Here is a 12,984-nt window from a genome sequence, read left to right on the forward strand (position 1 = left end):
TATTTCAGGCAGAATCACCATTATTACCAGCAACACGTGCCAGGTACCGGGTAGGATAATAGTCCCAGGGCCTCATGAAGATGTTCTTCCCAGGCCAGATGATCTACTCTTTTACTATTGGGGTTTTGTGTTTTGCTTTTAATAAGAGAAAAAATTAAAATGCTTGTTTCAAATGGAGGTTTTAAGAAAAGGTACAGACCAGGAACATTTTGAATCCTTTCAGAACACTATGCCATTACCCTCAATGAGCACAGCTATGCTAATAAGCTCCCTAAAAATGCAGCTGCCTGGATGCCAAAACAGCAACCCATGTTCTTGCAAAGAGCTCAGGTGATGGGGATTGCTCTGATACTTTAAGCCTGTTGATCACACTGTACAAGTCATGAGGGTGCCTGTTCTTCAAAACAGCCTCTACTTAAAAGTGGTTCTCCTTCACTCTCATGATGGTGCTACTCCCAGCAGATCTGGCTGTCCCACAAGAACTGTCTAATGCTATTTTCTGTGGTTTACATGGCTTCCCACACATTGTATGCCAGAAGGAAGAAGGTCTTTGAACAAAGGTTTATGTCCTTGAAGTTCCCTGTAGGAGTGACAAATCACTCGTAAATGTGGAAGAAACTGAAAGATCTAAATAGGGTTAAAATAACCAGAGACCTGCTCACATTGGGCAGGGACACAGCTCAGCTGACCAAGCAAACTGGCCTGGTGCAAGCCAGGACTAATAGTTCAGCTGGTAACTATTTTAGTGCCAGTTTCCATCCTGTGGGCACATCCTACAAGTAAAAAGGGGAAACATGAATGGGCTGCACAGGATGGCCATGAAATCCAAGAGGGAAGGTGAGATATAGTCAGAGTTTATAAGGGACACCAAAGGGAGATGGAACCAGCCCCATGACTTAGGACTTCTGAAGTACCAGCTCAAGAAGATGGACAGAGAGGAACAACTCAGCACCACTGAGAAGATGGTTGGAGGCACAAAGGGCCAACCCAGCCCCTCTTCTGAAGTCAAAGAGTACAAGAGTAATGTGAGTTCCTCTGCTGTCCTACAAAGTGTCCTCCTCACAGTGCAAACAGGCTGAGATGCACGAGGCAGCTTCACCACAAACCCAGTGTCCTCCTTCCACTGACTCTTGGGATGAAAACAACTCCTGTCCATTTTTCACACAGCCCTCCAGTGTTCATTGTGTTCTATTTGGCTGAGACATTGAAGTTTGAGGCTGTTTCTGAAGGAGATCAGGGTTTCAGTGCAGTATTGCTGACTTCTTGTGCTCCTGTTCTCCCTATTTCATGTTGCTGAGTCAGATTTAGGTATTTGTCATGAGACATAACTCAGCTACAACCACACACAAGCAAACACAGTGTCAGGATATGGCAATGTAGCTGAGAGATCACACTGTCACGTGCTTATGCCTGAGCAAACCCTGGTCAGAGTGGTTCCCGTGCTTTATTTTTACTTTATTACTCATGTTACTGCCTAAACAGCTCCTGAGGTAACTTTTTGGTAATAAGGATATCCCAAATGCTTATTGAATGTTTTCAAACCTTCAACGCAAAGGATACCAAAGAGGTCAAAATTCAACATGGAAATCCATTGCTTACTTAAACGCCGTGGTCTTGAGCAGGCCTAATAGAAACACGTGGCTTTGGTAGGATCTGAAACTGCTACTGGATTTCTGGCAGAGCTGAAAGTTGTGAAATGACCTTTCATAAAAGCACTACAGAAAATGAAAACAGTGAGTGAGGTGGGGTGTACAGGGACCAACCACATATCCAGGGTCCAGCCCAATTTGTACGATGGGGAAGTGCGAGAAAATACTACATGAAGCTGGATTGGGACTCAGTGCAAGAATTTTAAATCTCAGTAGGATTAAGATATTAGCCAGCCACAAACACAGCTCATAATTCAGACTTTCTGCAAAAGGAGATCAGATTGCCTCAGACAGACTTTCTAACTTTTTTTCTCAAACTTTTCAATGCTCCTAAGTGTTTAAGTCCCATCTGCAGAAGTAACCAAAGCTTTTGAGGGACCAGGTCTCATGGAAAGTTACTCAGTGAGACCTAATTCCCAAACAGCCAAAATGCCTTCAGAGGAATTTGCTGAGTGACTGGAGTCACCTCCTGGTGTGTGCCCAACTTGACACATCTCAGGGATGTCTCATTTTCAGGCAGGTTTGAAAAGCTCCTCCATTCAAATTGAGTTATTGTAAATGGTTTCAAGCTGACCAGCCCAAATCTATCATGTTTGAAATGATAAATCACTAATGGCTTATTGAGATTTTGCCTATAACCACACACATCACTCAGGGTTTTGAAAACATCACTTATTCTCCAGTTTAGATGATGGGGTGGGATCCAGGTAGGTCAGTCCACACACCTCATTTGCACTGAAATGAGCCACACAAGCCACCTCATCTTACTCAATTTATGTGCTATCTAAAAGCTGGGTGCCTAGTCCCAGCTCATCACCTAGACTCTTTCCATAAAAAATGGGAAAAAGAGTGGTAAGCAGATAAGAAAATGGAAGACCTTCTCAGAAGAAGTTGTATTCTCAGATCCCTTTTGCAGTAAATAAACATTTAGATTGCTCTCTTAATAAAAGTGTCTAAATTAATTAGGTGAAATTATACTAACCATCAGCTTTTAACCACAGTACTAAAATCTCTGACAAAACTTCTGAAAAACTAAGATCTTGGAAATGTTGACAGTAATTTAATCTGTAAGGCAGAGCTTTAAAAGCTAAAGTGCTAATGTATTACTGTTCATGCACATTTTAGATATACTCTAATTTGATAAGTAATACTTTGATTTTCAGTAAGAAAACTGATATTCGTTAAAGAATTTTATTATAATTACACCTTTCCCTGTTCAATGAACTTCCAAACCTCATAAACAGGGATTCAGTGTCTCAGATATTACTGCTCTTTGTGGATGAAACTAAGAAAAGTTGAGATAAAAACTGAAACACAAAGAGTTGAAAGTATATCCTAATCAGGGAAATAAGACAGAAAGGACAGGAGTTTGCACACTTGCAAATACTTGGGTAGCAGACATGAGTTAAGATCAGGTCTGCTTCCAAGTCAGAAGCTTGTCTGACACTTTGTATAGTGGGATCTGACTGGGTCCATTTCTGGAGATGAAGTATAAACAGGAGTATAAATAGGACTGGATGCTACTGACTTCTTGACAGAGCTCAGGGTGCCTTTAACGTGTGATATGAAAGTAATTTAAAAGCAAAGTGGTTAAACTGAGAAAAATAATCAGTTGCTAATAAAAATCTTTAAAAATGACCCGTTCTACATATCATTAAAGAAAATCACCAGGAAATGCAAGGCGAGTGATGGATCCCTAACTGTTATTCAACCCTAGGTAAAATATCTGGGGAAAAAAATCACAAAACACAAAAAGAGGTGGCAGATAGGATACTTCATGGGCCGGGGTGGTGGCATTTGTCTACCCCAACCCAGCTGAAGACATGTATTCGTGTTGTGCCATCAGGAGGAATGACTCTTACAGTGATTTGAGGGCATTAGGCTGGTGATGCAAACTGGAAGGCAGGAAAGTGTTTGGGTGTGGATGAATTGCTAACCACATATGCAGAAGCCATGTCTTCAGGTGTGACACTTTTGTAGGGGCCCATTTGTGGGCATCACCCCAGCGACTGGCAACAAAAATGTTCTGGGCATGGAAAATGTTGTCTGATCAACCTATCACATTAAAAAAAATACAGCACTAAAGAGGAGCTGCTTCCTGTGCAGAAAAAAAAAAAAATCAACAAATATTTGGAGATGTTTGCTTTGTGAAAGAGGGGGGAAAGTCCTGTCAGCACCTCAGAATTAAGCGGCTGGGACCTCTTGAACCGTGATGAGTAAATTCTGTGTTCAGTAAGGTAACAACAGGCCTGGAGGCACTTGTGCAGCTATCAGTGCCCAGACCATGAGAGCTCTCAAACATCTCTCAAAGCACTACAGTTTGTGTCACAGGCTCTGAGAGCTTCCTCTACAAAATCGTAAGTTTTCTTATGTAAATGGCTATGCTGAGAGGCCATGTGAGATCACTCTGCCCAAGCACAGTCAAACTCCCTCACTTCCATCAGCACTTCAGCAAATTACATCTGAGCTTCTCTGTGTCTGAAGACTTATTCTAGTCAGTGCCCATTCCAGAACAAAATAGAACAAGTTTGTTAAGGAGAGAAGAGCTGACAGCAAAAATTATGAAAATTGCTATCTCAGCTCAATTCCTGCTACTGCTTTGAAGAAGATTTCCAGTCTGGTGTGATTACACAAGACAGCTACCCAGGCTGCGCAGAGAGCATCCTGACTCATGTGTCTTAAAATAAAACAATGATGGGCTGATGGCTTCAAGATGGGAAAGCACAGAAATCTGTTCCTTCTCCTGATGTTATTGGGATAGACGGTGTCTGTGCAGCGTGAAGATAATACCCGGAAAAAGGTACCTGGGACAAATCTGTATCACTGTGTCATAACAGCACAATCTCATACCATGGTATTATCAGAACTATGGAAACAGGTGAGGTGGTAGCTGCTAAGCAAAAGGAGTCTCTGACTGCTGGAAAACATCCAGTCATTCCCACTGGAAAGATCTCAGGCAAATCTATCCCTGCGGTAGCCGTTTTCACTTTCACAGATTTCATGGATGCCCCAGAGATTAATTCTGCAGCCTCAGCTGATGGTCTGTGTATGGTGGGAGGCACGGGCTTGCTGGATGTCTCGTGCACAAAGTGAACCTTTTAAACATTGTTTGCTCAAGCAGACCCCATCATCACCTGCTGTGTAATTCTCACATTCAGCTACTTCAGCTGTTTTTAAAGAATGCTGGCCCAACACCCTGCTAATCAGTAGCCTTGTACAATCACTAACAAATGGACAGAACAGCAAAGAATAAATGATAGGAAATAATTTTATACTGTCCAGGACGGCTTGAGGATCTAAAGAGTTTTTGCATACTGACATCTGAGTCAGTAACTTAACGTGGTGGTAAGAGAGGATTACTGAACGTATCTGAATAAATGCAGATCTTTCATTTGACTGTCTTCTATCAGATGAATCTGGAAAATGCTATCCTTTACGATTAAAGGAATACATTACATTAGGAAAGGCCTCTTGATTTTATAGGTGCTCACAGAATCAATAAATTTGAGGCTATTCTCTATGTGCTCCTTATTTAGCTGCAAGCAGTGTCTTAGAGAAGGTTCGCTTTGCAAAGGATTAAACACATGAAAGCGAATCCCACCAACCCAGAGCTGGATTGCAGGATTGCAACCCAAAGGGGATGAACACACATGACAAAGCACCAGCAAGTTCTGAAATATAGCAAAAATCTGTAAAATCTCAGGTGCACCACGGAGCAGCACTAGAAAACAAGTATTATTTCATTTTCGCTAAAATATAATCAAACCTCTTACCGACATAGCCAGGAGTTCCACAGGCTGTGGACATCACATCTCCTTTACCCTCCATCTTCGACAATCCAAAGTCACTGATCATGATTTTTGACTCTTCATCCTGGCTGTAGTAAAGCAGGTTCTCAGGCTGGAAAAGAGAATAAGCACAATGAATTTCGAATATGTAGGTTCAGTAACAACCTCCGTTGACTCGAGCATTGCATTTAATGCAATCCTTAATTATGTCACAGACAAAAATAATTGGTTCCCCCTAGATCTGGAGTTGTTCCTACAACCCGCATGGAGATCCTCTCCTGTACAGCAATGAATGCAAAAAACACCATGAGCTTTGAGTAATTTTTCTGGGATAACAAACTTCTCCTTTGGCAGCTCAGATAAGAACTAAGGCTCATCCCTTACTTGTGAGATGTGTCTGACAAATGATCGCATCGGAGTGATAAAAACAGAAGGATTCATTTGAAATCAAGTAAATATGGTAAATCCAGGTAAGTGTCGTGAAATTTTTTATACAGCATTTGAAAAAAGATATAAGGAAACCAGTAGGTATTACAGAAATTTTGTATCTTTTCCACTGGAAACAAACAGTTTTGAGAGAGGAAATGCCTTTACAGTTAACAGACTTTCAGCAAGGATGTTTTTGCTAGAGCTGATTAGGAAAAAATGCTATAGCATGAAGCACAGCAACTTGTTTATGCTGAGGGAAAGCACAAATCACTCCACAGAGCCCTGTGACTTTTTATACCAGTGTCAGGTGGGTTGGAGAGCCCAACCAGCCTGCATCTGCTCCTGCACAGTGCTGCATCCATGTGCTCTGACTGTGCCACTGCTGTACAGCAGAGCTCTTTCTAGGTGCTGTGAGAGTCCATTTTTCCCCCTACTTAATATCTGGGCTCACAAAAAGGTCCAGCAGCTGCTGGCACTCAGACGGCCTGGTGGCAACAGGCCCTCGACCTTGGGGGTCTTCACCTATACAAATGGTGGGTACCCAATGTTTCAAAATAACCTTGGTGTAGCCTTTGCCCAGAAGCTGGTACAAATTCCAAACCCTCAGCCTGCTGTGTGCTCCAGGAAATGGTGAGAAGCGGCTGTGGACACACAACATCCTCAAACTCCTTGGGAAACATCCAAGCTTGGATTTGCAAGGAGGAGCAACTGCAGTACAGCAGCACCAGCATCTGCCCTCCCTTCTCCGTCTGCTCTGGGGAAAGAGGGGATGGAGAAGTGCCAGAGGGTTCCCCTTCAACTCCAAGGGGAAGTTAAAGCATTTCATGGTTCCCCAGCCCCAGCTTAAAGTGCTGGCTTTATCCATGGGACACAACGGCCACGAGAGGATCTACAAGGTACATCCACAGCTGTGAGGCAGCTGGGCTGAGATATAAAGGGAAACAATTTGGTTGTCAAAATAAATACGAAGTTTTACCATTTATGTTTCTTTCTCATGACAACTCACAAGTCCAGTGCTTTAACTGGCCATGACAATGCTGACACTGTTTTAAGGATCACAGTTTTATTCCATGTTCTGCCCTTGGTTGGAGTCACTCCTGATTCTTACTTGTGCACTTCTCATCTGCTGAGGGGTTGGTAGAGCTGGTATTAAGGGAAGATATTTATTTCCTAACAATTTTTGCTAACTCACCTCAGATTCCCACTTACTCATATTCAGTAAGGCCAAGAAACCCAGCCACCTGAAACCTAAACTTGTTTAAAAGAATTCTGGTTCTTCAAGATGGTTAATTCAAAAAGCATTACAAGGTGGGTCTGTACCAAGCGAAGCTGCTTGAGCCTTCCAGTCCTTCTGTGCATCCCAGACTTCCCAGGATGTCATCTGCTGCCATCTCTTCTGCTGTTGCATTACTTAGATTAGAGACTTGGGACCCAGACCTGCTTTTCCCAAATACAGCAAGTACTATTTTGGTATCTGAACAACACATAATTACAATAAATAATTGTTATGGATGTCCCATGGGTTGTATTTTTGTAGAGTGGATTCTTTCCCTGAGTTTCATTTTGGGGTTCATAATTTGAAATTTACGCTTATCTTGGTATTTTGAGATCATAAAAAGCCTTATTGTATCCCTGTTTTTCTCATCATGGTATGTTTGTGCTAACAGAAATTCACAGCAGGTGCTCCTCATATACTGTATTTTCTGAGTCATTTTAACAACTGATACAGTACTGACAAAGACTTGTAAACAAAAAAAAAAAGAAAAAGAGCTTGTCTTTCCCTCCAAATACCACTGGAGAAGGTTGGTTTGATCTAAATTGAGCATGGCCTTACGTAAGTTCTGAAAGTAATTTGCACTTGAATCCACTTCCCAATCATCAGATCTCATATTTTACAACAGGAACTTTAAAAAAAGATTATTTTTTAAAAGTGAGAGCTACAACATGCTTTAGATTATAAAGACAGGAATTATAAAGGTGAGAATATTAAGAGTTTGTACAATGGAGTATCTGAATTAGGAGGACTTGGACATCCCTCTGAAACTTTTGGTGGCAGAAAGAAACCTGAAGTTATTTCCTAAAAACTGAACTTGGGAGCAAGCTAGTCATGTTAAAATACTAAACAATACTTCCACACTGGAATGCTGTGGAAATCTAATAAATTTGAAAATATTCTTGTACATAACAGCAGGAAATGAACAGGAACTGAGGGCAATATGTGAAGACTGTAGGAGATGGAAGCCTAACCAGTGCCTCCTCACAGAGAACTCATTATTTGGGACAACACTGGGGAGGAAACATTATTTGAGGATATCAGTGTGTATCTTCCTTCAGTGGATTCCAAGTTTTGTCTTAAAAATGTGCCACACCAATACTTAAAAAAAAATGTTTCTACTTTCTATTATTCTACTCTACCTGTCAAAGTGAACGCCATAGGATGCTCACTTCTGGCAGAGGTGTACAGGACTGAGATATTTCCCTTGCAGAAATAAGGTGCAGAAAAGCTTGCAATCCAGGAATGGCCCCCACACACAGCTAAAAGATTCCCATCTGGAGCCAAAGGTTGGCAGAAGGAAATGGCTGCACTGAGGCTGCCACAAAGGCAGGCCATGTCTGCCTGTCTTGGGCGCTGCTGCACCTTGGAGAACACCAGTGCTGGTGGTTACACCAGTAATGGGCTGCATTTCTGCCCCGCTGCTTTGCATTTGGGGACTGTCACCTATTATTTTGCACCACACAGCATTTCACATCAGCACTAATTCTGGAGAAGATAAAAAGCAAATAAACAGTATCTCTCACAACCACAGTTTTTCATCCATCTGAATGTATATCAACAAGGTCACATTCCCAGCACTACAACCTTTGCTAAGAGGAGTAGTCAAAGATTGCAAAAGTGCAGTTTAATATTAGATTATATTTTAAAAAAGCAATTTTAAAATGCATTTAATAAAACCTTGTATTTAAGAAGTAAAAAAAGAAAAAAATCTCTTCTTGGCTCTAAAAATTTTCATTAAACCTTTATATAATATGACCCATTTAGTCAAATTCCACTCTCTTTACAGGGGGAAAATTCAAGCATCAATATCCTAGGAAACTTCTGTTTGGAGCATCCCTCCAAAACACCACCAGAGGTGTTATTCTAATTACTGAATTTTTAATTCCTGGCAGTAGATTTTGGTAGAATTAACCAGCTCAGGAACTGAACCCACAGTTTTCCTTTTACATTTGTATCTTTTTCTAATATCTTACGCTTTTTTATTATTAAAGATACTAAAGATGGGGCTGTTTAGCTGCGTGCTAGGAAATCCAAGCCTTTCTGTTTGTCTTAATGACAGCATAAGATACTGGTAGGAAACAATAAAGAAACAGTGTTTAGGGTTTTTTTTTACCAGAAAAGTTGAGAGGTTTTGATGTGACAATACGGTACAGCTGAAAGGAAAATGTCTAATATCTAAATATCACATTGTCACACAAGGGTCCTTAGAAGAATTCTTGCTGTTAAGAGTGTCTCCAAAACACCATGATAGGAAATCACTCACACTTTCCCACACTATTTATTGTTACTAATTATTATTAAGTCAAAGTAAACATAGCACAGCAAACCTGCAAGACATTTTACAGCAGTAAACACATCCCTACTGAGATGAGTTTTCTGCCTTAATGTAACAATTCGGGTCTTAAAGAATGGCCTTTCCCCACATCCCGTGGGAAATTCCCACTGTAACAAGCGATTGCAAAGCCCTCATTAAAAACAATTTCGTGGGGTGTCTTCGGAGCATCTCTCCTGTGGCAAAACCTGACCGAAACAGCCAGTCCCAGGGTACACGTGTCGGACTCACATAATTATGAAATGAATCCTTTGTTAACACTGCCCAGGGACTGGGAGGTGCTGTGGCCCTACCTTGAGGTCCCTGTGCACGATGCCCATGCGGTGCAGGTAGTACACAGCGTCCAGGACCTGCCGGATCAGGGTGCTGGCATCCTTCTCCGTGTAGAAGCCTTTCTCCACGATGCGGTCAAACAGCTCTCCCCCGGACACTCTGGAAAACACGATGGGAAGCACGAGTGTGAGGATGTGCTCTGTAACGCCCTTTCCTCCTCACTAAGGGATGGTCAAGACCACGCAGCAGCCGCAGGCAGGCAGAGCACACGCCTGTCTGCAGCCCTGCGGGCTCCCCCGCTGTGTCCCAAAGAGGGCTGTGAGGATGGTGAAGGGTCTGGAGGGGAAGCTGCATGAGGAGCAACTGAGGTCACTTGGTTTGCTAAACCTGGAGAAGAGGACACTAAGGGGAAACCTCATCACAGTCCTCAACATCCTCATGATGGGAAGCAGAGGGGCAGATACTGATCTCTTTGCTCTCGTGACAGCGACAGGACTCGAGGAAACAGTATGAAGCTTAGTAAGGCGAGGTTTAAATTAGACATCCATAAAAAGTTTTTCACCCAGAAGGTGTTTGAGCACTGGAACAGACTCCCCAGGGAAGTGGTCACAGCACCAAGCCTGTCTGAGTTCAAGAAGCATTTGGACAATGCTCTCAGGCACATGGTGTGACTCTTGGGGTGTCCTGCACAGGGCCAGGAGTTTGACTCAATGACCCTTATGGGTCCCTTTCAACTCAACTGTATTTTATGATTCAATGATTTGGGTTTGATTTTCTTATAGTCCAAGGACTGATCAGGCTATGATGGAGAATAAAATCCATCACACATCAGGGAGTGGTCGATCTATCACAATTAGGTAGTGCTTCCCTCACTAGCACTTGCAGAGAGAATCACAACCCTACCCCAGCAGGAGCCAGGGGAGCAGACACTGTTTTCCAGGCTGTCCCACCCTAGTGAACTTTGCATAGGTGAATCTGCTCTGCTGCTGACCCACTCAGGCCCACTGAGGCTCTAAGGCTCCCTCCTCGCATGATCCCTTGGGGTTCACTTCTCACTCCACTGACCAAGGCTTGGGTTTTGCCCTGGGGAAATGGTCTCATTCTCGTTTCTACTGCTAAGCGAAACACATTCAGGAGTTGCTGCCTGTACTTATAGAACATTATTTTATCAAAGCAGCCTGCATCTCTGACAATTCCAAATGCTCTCGGAGGTCCCTTCACTTACTCATACACGTATTTCCATCTATCAGCAGCCGAAAACTCTTTAGGCAGAGCACGGACTCTGCCTGGCACTGGTAGAAGACAGTTATTGATGAGTAGTGCAGATTATCAGTGCAATTAATCAACGGATGACACAAATGAGGAAAGGATTCCACAACTCAAAGAGGAAAGAAAATAAAACTTTGACATCTCACTATTTAATGTCTGCTATATTACACTTTTTCTCTGCCTCGCTAGAAATAACACGTTCTGAACCCAATCTTAAATAAAGAATGGACACATTAAAACTCCCTGGAGGAGTATCTGGGGAAACAAAAGAGGAAAGAAATGTCTGAGTAATTGAAATAATAAAACTGTCAGCAAAAAACTGTCCTACTAGGGTAAATAAAAGATTTCCATTTTAACAAGCAAAACCTATTAAAAAATAAAATGTATGCGATATGTTTCTTCAGCAAGCTGCACCACTTAGCATATCATAAATAGCACAGTAAAACTTTCTTTAAAAACAAACCTAATAAAGGGAAAATAACAAATGGTTACAGTCATTAAATACATATGGACTGGGAGCTTGCCATTACACGAACACTAGGTAATTCAGCCACTCCAGGCAATAATCTGCTTGAATAATGCCATGAAGTCACTTCCTAGGGAAGTTTAGAACCTGAATGAGAGAGAATGCTACCACTAAAAATTAACACATTCAACTTGGAAAATTAAAAGGAACCTTGGAAGAAAAAAAAAAAAAAGAAAAGAAAAGAAACCAGATAATCCTCCTATTAAGTGCTAGGCAAACAAACCAAATAGTTTGCTAAAATACTGGCACTGAATTGAAACTGCAGGAAAGGTGAAGCTCACCCAGCATGTGAAGTCCACTCGCAGCCTGGATTAAATCCCTTTCTTTCCTAGTTTCTCACAACAGGAACTGCATTTCTCACCTGTACATATATGTACATACATACACACACATATATATACATATATACACACAGATATATGTATACACAGAGTGTTGCTCCAAACCCCTGCCTGACCCATCGCGTGCTTTGCCAAGGGACAACAGACACACCTCACCCTCGCCATTCACTGAAGGCAGATACAATTTTATTGAATCTGGCTCCTATTAGCTGACTGTCTTTTTATATTTCCTCTGCAGTACTTTTTTTTTTTTTCTCCTGTGGATTGATTGCACTGAAAATTGAGCCCACACAGTAATTAATATGACTGAATACAGCACATTTCCCCCATGAAAATGCAGTGCATGCTGTTTTGCAGTTTCAGACAGTTCTTATCTTATATTCAAGCCATGGACTGCTTTAGTAGATACTGATTTACATCACTTGCTCTCCTGAACAAGGAAACTCTCCTTCGATCTTTACAGAGATTATACTTCCAAAAAACTTTTTCATTAAATTGAGGGAATTTCCCTCCATGCCAGCTCACTCTCCATCCCCCTTAAGCCTCATTCTTTAATTGAAAGCTTTTCTTAGTCAGATTTAGTCCAGTGGATCTACTGTACCCAGGCTCAATCTGTTTATAATTTTATTTCAGCACACGGAAAATATTTGCAACCTCTTAAATGATGCACTGCAAAGCAGAGCTGAATCCAAGCACTCAAGAGGAACAGCCAGTATATTTGCAGCCACTTGCTTATTCAGAGTGTCGACAGCATCCCAGGTGTATGCAGAGGGTCAAGGGACTTCTGCTCCTATTTATTTGTGTGGTGACTCAGTGTTATGGTACAGGGGATTTGCATTACATATTTGCACTCATCTATAGTGTCTCCCTGCTGTGAGCAAGATTCCTGGCTGAGGTTCACCTCCCCAGGATGCTCTTCAACTCAGCACCCAAGGCCATGGCTACTTTCCATATGGAGCTTAAGTCCATATGGCTTTTCTCCTCCAAAACAGGGTTAACTCAACTGTAATGTCATTGGGAACGCTGCTGCAGTGCCCAAGGACTGCCATAAGTCAATGCTGTTACAGAAGCAGACCAGCAAAGGCAGCTGTGGGAGAGCAT

The 12,984-nt window shown here is 42.0% G+C and overlaps 1 protein-coding gene across 3 annotated transcripts in view; it reads right to left on the reverse strand.

The window, feature by feature from the left end:
* CAMK1D (calcium/calmodulin dependent protein kinase ID) overlaps positions 1–12,984 on the reverse strand; it is a 225,514-nt gene that overhangs the window by 33,733 nt on the left and 178,797 nt on the right. For all 3 annotated transcript variants that reach the window (XM_027901457.1, XM_027901456.1, XM_027901455.1), the window contains exons 4-5: positions 9,768–9,906; positions 5,423–5,549 (exon numbers count right to left, since the gene is read on the reverse strand). In XM_027901457.1, the coding sequence (XP_027757258.1) occupies positions 5,423–5,549; positions 9,768–9,906 (266 nt within the window). The remainder of the gene's footprint in view (positions 1–5,422; positions 5,550–9,767; positions 9,907–12,984) is intronic.

The sequence above is a fragment of the Empidonax traillii genome, unplaced genomic scaffold (assembly GCF_003031625.1).
Source record: "Empidonax traillii isolate 1590-97213 ecotype Southwest subspecies unplaced genomic scaffold, ASM303162v1 scaffold785:size696563, whole genome shotgun sequence".
Lineage (NCBI taxonomy): Eukaryota > Metazoa > Chordata > Aves > Passeriformes > Tyrannidae > Empidonax > Empidonax traillii.